The sequence below is a fragment of the Pithys albifrons genome, chromosome 1 (genome assembly GCF_047495875.1).
Source record: "Pithys albifrons albifrons isolate INPA30051 chromosome 1, PitAlb_v1, whole genome shotgun sequence".
Lineage (NCBI taxonomy): Eukaryota > Metazoa > Chordata > Aves > Passeriformes > Thamnophilidae > Pithys > Pithys albifrons.
The window spans coordinates 85,825,923-85,838,976 of NC_092458.1; the positions used below are offsets into that span (position 1 = coordinate 85,825,923).

The 13,054-nt window shown below is 45.2% G+C and overlaps 2 protein-coding genes across 5 annotated transcripts in view; both read left to right on the forward strand.

Annotated features, from left to right (window-relative positions):
• Positions 1–918, forward strand: part of TEAD4 (TEA domain transcription factor 4) — a 40,040-nt gene extending 39,122 nt beyond the window's left edge. Inside the window, exon 11 of the mRNA XM_071571867.1 lies at positions 699–918. Within this exon, the coding sequence (XP_071427968.1) occupies positions 699–812 (114 nt within the window). The 3' untranslated portion in view covers positions 813–918. The remainder of the gene's footprint in view (positions 1–698) is intronic.
• A 6,850-nt stretch (positions 919–7,768) lies between these two features.
• TSPAN9 (tetraspanin 9) overlaps positions 7,769–13,054 on the forward strand; it is a 178,133-nt gene continuing 172,847 nt past the window's right edge. For all 4 annotated transcript variants that reach the window (XM_071557909.1, XM_071557890.1, XM_071557900.1 and 1 more), the window contains exon 1: positions 7,769–7,867. The gene's annotated coding sequence lies outside the window, so the exon portion shown is untranslated. The remainder of the gene's footprint in view (positions 7,868–13,054) is intronic.

Consider the following 13,054-nt stretch of genomic DNA (forward strand, 5'->3'; position numbering starts at 1 on the left):
CTTCACCATGCTGCTGACACTAAGTCATGTAGAGAATCTAAGTTTCCTGAGGGACCACAGAAAGAGAAATGGGTAAAAAGGAGCTTCTGGAAGAAGGCATGAATGTAGCAGCCATTCTCCTCCAGACATCTACAGTGCATGGAATGGGAGGTGTAATGGAGTCAAATCTACAAGTCTCCTGTAAAATCAGTTATACTCTATAATCCTTGTGATCTGTGTCCACCACTGACAAGCAAGAGCAGATGGAGGGAAAGAACTGTTTGCAGTTGCGATGCATCAACATGTATGTGAGCAGGAGTGGATGTGCCACAGGAGGGGACTTCTCTATACCTAACAAACAGCAAAAAAGAGCTTTATAGTGAAACACTTTCCCTTTGCTGAAACCTGCAATACCAGGAGGTGGAGAGAAGAGGACCTAGTGGACCTGTTCCACTGATGGAAGAAGGCCACAGTGGACTTTTCTCCCCAGTGGCCTCCGCTGACCTCCCTGTCTCTTCACTGCATTGTAGTTCTGATGCTGTGAAAGTGCTTTTCTTTGGTGTGTGGGCACACAGACTGGGCATTGCGGTGGCCAAGCTGCGTATCAATCCTGCACTTCTCTGTTCTTTGTCTATTACTGACTCTATGTTAAATGTGTTGGAATATGTAAGCAGAGAAACAGCAGTTGTCATCTCAGCTTCTTCTTCCTTTCTGTCTAGGTTGTGACAAACAGGGACACACAGGAGACCTTGCTGTGCATAGCATATGTTTTTGAAGTATCAACTAGTGACCATGGTGCCCAACATCACATCTACCGGCTGGTGAAGGACTAGAGACTCTGCCCTGAGTTGTCCATGGAGTGCATGTATAAGAAAAAAGCCTGTGCTTGAACAACCCCTGCCCCCTCATACCAAACTGAAAAATAAACTGCAGATATTGTGTATTTTCAGAAAAGTACCTCTGAGCTGGTTTGTGATTGATAGAGTCAAGTTTGTATCTTCAGGTTTGTGCAAATGAGAAAAAGACTTGGATTCAAAGAAACAGGAGAGTGACTGCTTAAGGGTCTCAACACAAACAGCATCCTGTGAAAAGCAGTTCCCATAGAGAACACACAGGGTGTGATCATACACGTAAAAGGAGTGGCATGCCTCTGGGTATACAGGTATGGCAATGGCAGCAACTTCCTCAAGTTTGACCACATATGGACAGATTGAAAATGTTTGTGCTACATCTGATGTGTGTGCACTCGAGTACATTCATTTGCTGGTCAACACATGCACAGACACGATTACCATACATTTATATAGATGTCAGTTAGACTGGCATGTGCATGTGTATAGAGATAGCACATATATCCTACACAGCTGTCCATCTAGCTGTCCATATTAGCCGAGGCACCATCACAGGCTCATTCAGCCTTTCTCTGTTAGAGGCTGGTTCCTTTTTCCACGCCTTTTAAATGAAGTTACGCTTAGAAGACTGGATATGTTAAATCATGTTGTCTTGCCCAGCAGATTTCCTCTTATGTATCAAGCCTGCTGACTTGACTAAAATAATGCTTGTTGCTTTTGCATCTGTTTTCCCAGAACAGCTAACAATGCTCAAGGAGCTACACTGTGCTCTTTTGTTGGGCACCAGGAAAATAATTGTTTTCTGAGATCAAATTGTTCCACCTGTTAGCTGCAGACAGTGAGGTGCACAAGCATTGTAAAGAATGCCACTTGGCCTGAAAACTGCAGGGAAAGGAGGAGGGGGAATAATGAAAGGGCTTAGCTTTTCATGTTTCCAAGGCAATCAAACACAGCCTCTCTGCTTTACTTGTAAACAGGTTGTTTACTCAAGAGTTACTGACAGGCAATATTGCTTACTACAATGCTGCTGATGTGGGGGGAAGATCCAGCCATTCATGTTACACTAAGGGAAGAGGTGTGCTGCATGATGCTTTCTGGCAGGCACCAAACAAGAAATTTATTGGGTAGCCTGGCACAGTCCCTTGGCCTGGACAAACAGTTTGATGTGGAATAGGGACTAAATGACTCATTTCCTCATTAAGCCAGTTGATCTCTTGTAACTGTTTAAGTGCAGATTTCTATTTGTGTGTCAGAGGTCTCTTATAGGGATGAGTCTTTACCAGGTATTATTGTGGAACAGCTGACAACTTACTGCCTTCAACATGCACACTGCACTTTGCTGCTCCTGGCCTGTGTCTGGGTCATAACCTGTGCTTGGACACATGGAAAGGAAAGGATATGGGTAAGGAGGATAGAAAAGATAATGCCATGAAGTCAGAGCTGGAGAAAGGTACTTTATTTCTTGCTAAGGAAAGAGGATCCACTAATTTTTTGTATCTAGTGAAGTATTTTTCCCCCCAATCCTGCAGACCCTGCACTTTCAGAGGCTGCTTTTAAGGAATGTGCAGGGCTAGTGCTGTTAACCTTCTCTGTGCAGGAGCCAGAAGTGGATGGTGAAGGACAGAAACTTTCTTTGCACCTGCTAAACAAAATCTACACCTTCGTCCTGTGCACGAAGTTTCTGCTCTGCCTGTTCTCTCCAAGACAAAGAAATGCCTTGAAGTACTGGCTTCCAAACAGCAATACAGAACACAGATGCCAGCAGCTTTCCATAAGATCTGCATGACTGGTAAGCAGAATCAGTCAAGCTTGGAGAAAGACAAACCAAGCACTTTAAACACCTAGAAAACAAAGCATCTTGAAATGCCTGCTGTTCTGTGCTACGCATGAAAAAGTCATGCAAGCACAACCTGTTCTTGCCCATCCATCAGGTGTTATTGCTGGTCACAGCCAGGTGATCAAACCACCCAGGAGTGAATTAACTACATCTCTGCAAACCAGCCAGCCCCTCCAGTTGGCCACACAGGTATGAATGGCACTAACTGGCTACAGTCCACTACTGATGCATGCTCTTGCCTACTTCAGCCCTACACATTCTCCTTCCTGACCTCTGAACTATGTGTGGAGCAGAAAACAAATCAAATAAAACCTTGCTAATATAAAACAGACTGTCTCTTGGGAAAAGAATCCTTGGTCAACGCAGACAAATGTGTTTTGAAATGGAGCCTGTAGGGAGAAAAGGCAGAGAAAGTCCCCAGGGATGGAAAATTGCTTGTGGTGTGTATTAGTACTCTCCTGCAAACATAAGCCTGGTGCCTTGCATGCAGGTTTACAGCACAACAGCAGAGACCCCACAGAGTAGTCCCTGAAGGAGATGAGCCCTAGAAGTCCACCTAGTCCATCAGCTGATCATGAATAAAACTGCAGTAGCAGTTTTAAGATGCTATCAAAACAATGAACACAAGCCAACAGGCTGAAGAACGGATGAAATCTTTGGACAGTTGATTTAGAGACACTCACGTGGGAATTTCTTTTCACTTAATAGCAATGAAAGACTCTTCCTTGGCACTATTCCTTTCTACTCTTGCTCTTGGAATTCACAGCTCCTTGGTGGTAAACAGGGCCAGCAAGAGACATCTGCCTACCTTTCAAACTCAGCAGAGAAACCAAAAGAAATTTCATGTGTCAGAAAGAACTCACTTTTATGTAGGCTACCCGATAAAGAAGATGTAAGAAATCTGTGAGGCAAAAGAAGTACTGGAAATTTTGATCTGGACTAAAAGGCTTCTGTCCCCTTGCAGAATGGGTGAGATCCATGTAAAAGTACTTCAAAGACTGAAAGGACTGTAGATCTCTGTCCCTAAGGCTTCCTTTCTTGGAATTTCACCAGAAGAAACCAGACAGTACAGCAGAAGTAAGAGACAACTGCAATTTTGCTAAAAATAAAGCAAAGCAAACATCAAAAAGCAGCATAGGTTAAAAAAGAGATAGCCTAGTTTGAACAGGAAAGGCTAAATTGAACTCTAAGGAACCAAAAACAAATGAAGATGTCAGAGTGTCTTATAAGTTTAATTTCTGTTGGGGCAGAAATACCTGAAATATTAACCTCAGCCTGTAAGAACTTGCTCTAAAATCAACAGACAAAACAGCAAAAGCTCATTCCTCTGGTCACTTTACAGCCACTAGGCTGAGACAACTAGATAAAGTGACAAAACAGGATCTAAGTAACTGTTTTTATATAAGGAAGCACCTCAAAAGTTTCCATTCAACTATGACTACTTTTTTTTTCTAATGTACATGCTTCAGTTTAGCAGCCCTAATTTGGGCAGGTACATCTTGTGGAATCATGTCAAACTGAATTGCTAAAATGTTTCCACTTAAAGATAGTCTTCTGAGATAAGTCACAACACACTATGGATCTGAACTGTGCAGAATGAGGGAAGACAGAGCCTTCCCTTTACTTCAAAGCCAAAAGAAACACTTCAGGTAAGACAAGTTTGCTTGAATTAATTAATTTATCTGTGATGAGGGGGTGGTAACTTCTTAAAGCTGACATTGCCAACGAAGAAAACATGCAGATAGGCCTAGAGGCAAAGATAGGGATTGAATTTTAATCTCTTTCTACTGCAGTATCTAGACCCAAGGTTCATTATTTCCTTGATTATTACATGTGATTTAGCTTTTAGTGCAATGGTTTCTCAGTGACTTTTCCTTCCCCATTATCCACCTCATTTTTATCTTGGTTCTTTGACTTCTTGGACAAGATAAAGGAGTTGAAGGACTTGAGTGGTAAAAGCAAAGTGTAAGAACTAATTCACACATCTGAGAACACCCTCAAATTTGCTCTAGAGATGTAGAAGAGGCAGGAAGAACACATGCTGAGCCTCCAAGAAACTGCCAGGGAGTTATGCTATTTCATTGCTCGTGCAAGCACAGTTACATCAAAACCAAGCAGAGAGGCAGCAGACAACTTACATTCTTGTAATAGTACAGCAAGATCATTGGCTACTCTACACAGCGGAAGGATAGCCCGAAGTTTATGTTGACAACAGCTCTGTCAGTGACCTCACAGACTGGGGTTTAATCCAAATCCTCTTGGGCATTAGATCCATATCTACTGCACTGGTAGCCACGTTTATCTGCATTTGGGTGATCTAACATGCTGATTCAGCAACTAGTCAAGCCTCCAGATCTGTGATCCATACCATTTTTGGCCTCTTAAAGGAGCCACAAAAGTACAGGTGCTCATTCTGAGGAGAACAGAGCATCATTAAAGAAAACGATCCCCCTCAGCTACTTCCAGTAGATGATACAGCAATAATGATGGAAAGAACCTGAATATAGCAAAGCTAGAGAGTCTAGATGATCTCATTTGGTCAAAAAGAGTAGCATAGACTTTCATTTTCAGCCTTCCTAATTTCTCCACAGTTACTCAGCACTGTTGCCTTCCTATCATTTCATCTGAAATTGGTGGCTGGGATGCAGAGCTATAAACTTGCTATTACAGTAGAGGGGGTATATCCTGTGAATCAGTGGAGAGCACGCATCCATTTTTAGATGCCTCAAATGCAGCTACTTAAAGCTGTTCTCAAAAGCTGTATGTAGCCTTTAGGTTTGCTGGTCAGATGCTATGGATTCAAGTATGCTGCTGATGAGATGCAACTCTTTCTGTTCCTCACTGTATGTACAACACCAGAGTGTGCCCATCTTAGGTTGGGCCATGTGGAAGACAACTCTTGAAACTGAAACAAAAGTCTACTAAGATTACTTTCCTAAACTTAGTGGTATAATTGAGAAGAGACTTGCAGACTAGTGCAGTCTCCTTGGCAGAAGAATGAAGCTGCAGTATCAGCCACTCTAGTCCCCAGTTTCATAGTGGTCCTCAAACTCTTCCCTTAATGATCAAGTTCATAGAAAGTTCCCATATATCTTTTATCTCCTCTATGTGGATTTTTAACCTTCTTTTCAAGGTAGACACCAAATGATGACTTGATTTCACATATTAATTTTGCTTTGACTTGAACTACAGAAATCCCATATACCTGGATATAAAGCTGCTAGTGCTTATGCCAACAGATGAACACAACGTCATGCTGTTTCTGTTAAGAGTAAATAAACAACAAAACAACAATAACATCACCACCAAAACTATCAAATGTGCTCATTTTCTGCAGACTTCCTGTGCTGCTTGTCTTTGAGGAAGATGTTCTTTATCTCCAAAGTTTGAGTTATTTAAAGATTGACAACAATTCTGAAATGAAGATCCTTCAGTTCTCAGGTACAATTGGAGTTGCTGCATTAGAGCTACAGCATCCAGGAGATGGACTTTTTTGGAGTCTACAACCAAAGAATCAAGTGAAATTCTCTCCACAGACCTTTTTATCTCCTGCTGACATATTTCCTTCATTGCTTGCTTTAAGGTAAACACACAGCAACATTTGTGTACTTTTGTACATAAATAAATGAAGAACAGAGAGCTGTTGCACATACTTCTCTTCTGGGAGAGAGAGAAACAAACATTCAGCAGATGACAGTTGTGTTGCTGGCAGCATTACCACCAGAATGCTTAGAATCTGTTGAACCAGGCAGTTTATGAAAAATACACTTAGGACAGAATGGAAGGTATGAGAAAATGTATTTGATGTGAACATGCCTTTGAATTGAGAAGAGTGACAGCAGCAGCAGCACCAGGGAAGGAAATGACAATGTACAGAGGACTGAGGAATGTGAAACAGATCTTCTGCAAAAACATTTATGGAGAAGCCTTGAGTTTCTCTTCATACACGTAAAATATAGTTCCTCTTCAAAGGCCCATGTCCATAACTGCACTGGGCTACTTCTGTAGGCATCTCCGCCCCAATTCTAGGCCATTTCCTCATCACACAATACTTTGCTTAGTAGTTCCTGACAGAACCTTCTCCTGTTGTGTTAAGAGGACTTGAGAGACTCTTCTGCTGGACACAGTGTTTGAAGCTGACTTCATTAAGTTTTTGTTGCACTTACACTGGCACCTAGGGGAAGGCAGGTGGGGAGTTTCCATATGATCTCCAAGGTTCTCATGGCCCTGTCTCACATAGCATCATAGATAAGAGTCATTAAGATTGGAAAAGACCTCTAAGATCATCGACTCCAACCATTAACCCAGCAGTGCCAGGTCAACCGCTAAACATGTCTGAGCATCATATCTACTCATTTTTTGAATACTTCCAGGAACGGTGTTTCCACCACTTCTCTGCGCAGCCTGGTCCAATGCCTGAACACCTTTTCAGTGAAGAAATATTTCCTAATATCCCATCTAAACCTCATCTGGCACAGTTCAATGCTGTTTCCCGTCGTCCCAACTTGTTACTTGGGAGAAAGGACGGATCCCCACCTGTCTACAACTTTTACGACCGCAGAAAGCTCAGACGAGCACTCTGACATGCCTACCCTCTGTGCTAGAAGCCACAGCAATATAGTGGCAGTCGTGGTGGGACCACTGAGCATCTTAGTCTGGATTTGCCGTTTGCAGCAGCGGTCCAGGCGCCAGTGGGCTACACTCACCCCGTCCTGCCCCTGCCATCCTGAACCCGGAGGAGACCTTCAGTCTCGGGCCCCTCAGGGCAGGGGGCAGCTGAGGGGGAGGTGGTAGATGGCCCCCGCTCCGGTGCATCCCGCCAGTTCCGGGAGGGTGCTCCGGGGATGTTCCCGGCGCCCACCCGGGAGAGGGGTCCCGGAAGGTCCCGCGGGCGGCAGAGGGAGCGGAGCGGACCCCGGGCGACCCGGCTCCACGCCGGGCTCTGGGAAAGGGTCTGCGGTGGGCGCAGGATGGGGTGGATGGGGCGCGCTGGCGGACCGGGCCGGCAGCTCTCCCTCCCTCCCCTCCTCCGCGGGGCTGGAGCCTCCCCTGGGCAGCGCCCCCAGCTCCTCCCCGCTCGGTAGCGCCGGTCCGAGCCCCTCCTCCCGTTTCCGCTGGCAGGAGCTGGGGCCGTGTCCTGCCGTACCTCCGCCGCTCCCCCTGCACTCGGCCCCATCCGGCCCGGCCCAGGGACGCGCGGGTGAGCCCGGGGCGAGGGGTGGCGGGGGCCGGCGGGCGCTTCCCGGCCGCGGGAGGTGGGAGATGGGGATGGCAGGAGCGGGGCGGTGGGGCACAGCCGCGGCGGGAGTGCCGAGGGGTGCCGTTCCCAGGGGCCGGGGGACGCCGACCCCGCGGCTGAAGATGCTGGGGACCGGCGTCATCCCGGCGGGATGGGGTCGCGGGTGTCTCGTAGGGATGAGCAGTGTTTGGTGGAAACAATAACTTCCCACCCCCCTCCGGTGCCAGCGTGATTTTTGCGGAAACAGGAAAGTTAGTTCAGTGGGATGAGGCGAGCCCAGCGGCGTCTGCGTACGCGGTCCTGCGCTCCGCCGGGGAGCCCGCGGTGCCCATCCCTCGCTGGAGCGGGAGGATGGCTTCGGCTGGGCACTGACTTCTCTCCGCCACCGCGGAAAACAGGCGTGGAACAGCGCTGCTGACAGGCGGGGGGCTGCCTTTCTTGTGGCTGCAGCGGGGTGTGAGGAGGTGGGAGAGCAGAGAAGCAGGCCGGGGGCGATGAGGAGCGAGCCCACGGTGGGCTGACAGCTCTCCTCGGCAGCCGCCCACGGAGGTGGTGCCAGCAGTTCCTGCCTTCCCCCTTCTTATGTAAAACTTGACTCCAGCTTTGCCTTTTCCCGTTCAAGCTTTTGGAAACTTTTCTTGCTGAATCTTGGATATCTGCCTGTCACCGCGCTCCTGATGGGAGGTGGGAGCTCCGTGAGCTCTGCCTCTCGGAAAGGCCTTCAGCTCCAGAGATTTCTGATGGGCAGAGAGGAGGAACTGTGGTATGGGGATGCTGTGTTGGGGGGAAAACTAGACTACAAGGGTGAATAAAGCTGCATTTCTCTACTTAATCCTTTTATCAACTCTTTTGTTCTGTGCTTTTACTCTGTAGTTTTGTGGTTTGGGCCACAGGACTAGTAATGGGAGCACCTGAATTTCCTACTTGACTGCACTGAACTTAAGATTGAGAGGTAACTCCCCTGAGACATGCCTGGGATAAAGTTGAATATTCTCCAGAACAGCCATGAATCACGCAGTATGTTTGGGCTGTTACTCCACAATAGGCCTAAACTTTGCCTGTGGAAACAAAAACTTAACATGTTACTGTAGCAAAGCTCTTAGTAACAGGTGCCACGAATAGTTTTAATGGTTTATTTGTTAAGCTGATAGATGGAGCTTTTTGTAGCCAGGATGTATCATTGCAAAGGTAATAGCCACAGAAGAAATGCATTCATATGAGTTCTGTTGGCATAGAATATGGGGCCAAAGTTAGCACTCAATAACTTTAAAAATATCAAAAGATAAATTATCAATGTGATGTTGAGAACACCAAGGAAAAAACCAGGCCTCATAGTTCTATGTCCTTTGCTTCTATTTTTCATTTTTCCTGAGTTCCAAGGAGCTAATATAGCTTCTGCCTCCACATCTTTCCCTTTCATAATTTTAGACCTGTGATGATCAAATTGCAAATCCTACATATAACACCTTTTCTATAATGGTGCTGTAAGTCTTACAGCAAACTTGGTTTTGCATGCTTGCACTTTCTTTAAACCTAATTCTCATAAATAAAGCTGCATAAGACCTTGGGGTCAGAACATAACTAATACAGAATCATCTGCATTACTTAGGCAAAGCTCTGAGGTTAGAATGATCCTGTTCATCTCTCTTGGGCAGCGTAGAGGGTTAACTCTGAAAGTCAGTGTTATCTTAGCTGCTGTGGTTATTTTAACAGAAAATAGCTATCAGACATGCATATCCCACAGTCTTTGCTTTCTGTGCTATTTTAAGTTATTTTCTTCCAAAGCATGCCAAACCTCAGCCTGTCCATGAGGGTATTTCCAACACAACTGGGTATGTTTAGTGTTTAACCCCTTTCTCCTCACATACACAAACTAAAAAATGGCAACGGAAAGTGAAGCATGGAAGAGCACAGATTAAAATAGCAAAACAACACTGAAGCAGCAGCTCTGTTTGGAGTAGTTACTTTCACATTTGTGTCACATATGAAACTAGCAAATTTGCACTAGAGAATCCAAAACTTTGTCTTGGTATGACTCTGTGGGAGCTGGTATGGAGCTGGTTGGGCCCTGAGCAGAAGAGACTGCTTGTTTTAGAAGCAGTGTGTTAAAAAACCTGAGGCATTGAGGCTTTACAGTTGAAAACTCATCTCAGTTTTTCACTTTTGTGATGTTTCAGAATTGTGCTGTTTGCAAGTCACTGATGCCCTGTTAGTTTTCTATGTTGCAAGAATGTAGCTAGATTTATTGATGCATAAAAGAAAAGAGATGAGATGCTTTAAAGAAGCTGAACATGAGCTGGTGTTGTGCTGTGGAAATGAAAACAGCTGACAATAGTTAGGGCTATTTTAATGACTGCAGCCACTATATGAAAGGAAGTGATTATTTCTATGTACTTGTTATACAGAGCCTAGCAGGCTGCATCCAGTTTTCTGCCTCCTCAGAGCAGAGAAAGGTGTGGATAAAGTGGAGCTAGTCCTGTGGAGGGCCACTAGGACCATCAGTGGCCAGAACATGCCAGAACAGCTGGCCCATGGTAAGGGATGGGGAGCTGGGAGCAGAGTGTGGTAACCCATCTGGCAAAGCAGGTGCCCTGTCAGCCAGTCCTGTGGTACCAAGTTTGGCAGTCAGTGCCAAGCAGGAGTCTGGATCACTAGGTGGGTTTGTGATGATAAGGCAGGCCCAAGATCAAGTTCAGATGTGAATCAGCGGATCAGGATCAGGCCCAGAGATGGTAATTAGGGTCAGACACGTTCACCACTGAGGAGCTCAACAGTGATGCGGCAGGTCTGAGGTCAAGTGGGAAGTAAGACCATGGGTCAGGGTCTGGATCAATAGGGTCCATGACCATACAGATGCATGGTTCAAGGCAGGCACACACCTACAACATAGGTTAGGCTGGCACTGAAGGCCACAAGCAGAGCTTAAATGCACTCCCTGATGCCACAGACAGAGAGCATGTGAGGCTAATAAGGGTATTTAAAGGCCTTTCAGTTCTCTCAGAGCCCTGCTACCACATGAGGATTGTATGCCGATCAGCCTGGAGATGAGAAGACTGATGGAACCTATAGTAACCTTTTAGCAATTAAGAGGAGGTTCTCAAGAAGTCAGAGTCAGGCTCTTCACTTTGGTACATAGTAGCTGCATGAGGGCAAACAAATACAAGTTGAAACAAAAGTTTCAAGATAGATGTAGTGAAAGTCTCTCCTGCAATGAGGACAGTCAGATGTAGGAACAGATCACCCAGTTGTTTGCCCTCACAGGCTTTCAAGACTGGAGTGGAGAGTATGAGAGTTAGAACCTCATAGCTGGCCCTATGTACAGTAGATCAGGATGGAACCCCCTCAGATCTTTTCCAATATGAATTCTTTGATCCCGAGATCAAACAGCCGTTTGCTCTGAGAAGGAAGAAGGGGTGTAAAACTATGTTTCCTGGGGAACATCATCACATCTTGTCTTGTGGGTCACTTTCTCTGGTTCAGTGACATGTTTCTGTGGTGTGTTTGTAATGAGGCAGGTCGTTGTTCTCCAGTGAAAGACACTGGATGCTTTCCTCATTGCATGGGTGTTTCCGGGTAAGTCATGTTTCATGAGTTGCCTGCTACCACAGTTAGGCAGCACTGTTGCTTAAACATCTTTCAAACCCTACCTCACCTTTCCTCCTGTTTTTTCTGATATTCCAAGCACTTGCATTCATTACTGTCAATGCCATTCTCGAGGGCCAGAGTTTGTAGAATAAGGTGTGATCCTTGGGTACAGCCCAGCTGCTTTTGGTTTGTCTGCAAGCACAGTAGAAAAGGAGGCATCTGACCGTGCTTCACATGGAAGAAAGAACAGATAGGAAATGTGGGATCTCCAGTAAAAAATGAGCTGCATTTTGATGCCAGTGAGTTGCATGAGGCTGTGAGACTGCCTGTTGAAGAGGGGTGAAAAAATTCTGTTATTGAAAAGCTTTTAAAATCAAGAGTGTAAAACAGACAGGCAGGCTCTAGAGATAGCTCCAGGCAGATGAGGCAGACTAAATCTTATTCATAGGCTCCAAAAAGCCTTGAGGGGAACAAAGGTATTAATTAAGCTTAATATTTCTTTGCAGTCATGTGAATATGATGTTGTAAGATTATGGAAACACCAAAGTAGTAACATAAATTTAAAAGATTTGAAGTTTGCATTAATTTTTGTTTCAAAAGGTATAACGGAAACTTTTCCAAGTTCTTTTGAAAGCATTTCCCCCTTTTGCTGTCAGAGTTCTTCTTTCTATTGCAAATGCTGTCATAATGTTCTAATGCCTGAAATTTCTGAAGGTGGAAGTGACTAATAGCTAGGGTGTTTATTTCCATGATCTCTGTTACAAATGCAGAAGAGGAAACAAACTTCATTAACTAGTGAAAAGCTGATTATATTTTTGAGGCCAAGTCGCTGCATGTCTAGAATAAGCTGGACTGTGTTAACTGAGCTTGGCTTTTACCCTGATGTTGCTCAAGTACAGCTGCCTTTGTTGTGGGCAGTCTTCACTGATTTGCAAATGTTTGGGCTGGTCTGTGTAAACTCATAGTAAGGATATGATGGAGTATATCAACCTCATGCAGACGTAGGACCACAAGAGCTGCATTATCCATATGTGCCATGTCTGGGGAGGAGGCAGGGTTAGACTGGCAAAGAAGCTCAGGGAAGAGTGAGTGGGAAGGCAGGAGTCTTGAGGAGGCAGTATGTTAAGGGAGAGGAAGTCTACATCCCTCCCCTGGGAGGAAGGGCTGAAAAGGAAGGATGAGGTGGTACACTGTACAGAGAGCTGGAATGTCACACTCAGCAAGTCTGAAACAGACTTAGCTCAAAGTTTTGAGACTCTGTCCTAGGGATCAGGGATCGAGGCAAATCATAGAGTGCAGAGGACTCTCTGAACTTTTCTGCATTTGGTGTCCTTCAAGTTCACTCCTAATGGCATTTATTTTACCTGAAGGATTGAGGGAGGCAAGGCTTGAAGCTAAAGGACTCCTGGGCTTAGGACACTGATGGGAAGGACTTGTAGGAAAGAAAATGTTGTGACAAAGCTAGACAAGGAGTACTTTCTTATTGATAGTTTTATCTCTGTTCAGGGTCTGCACTGTTCTCTATAACCTGTAGGTAATCATTACTAATTTCCAAATGAATAT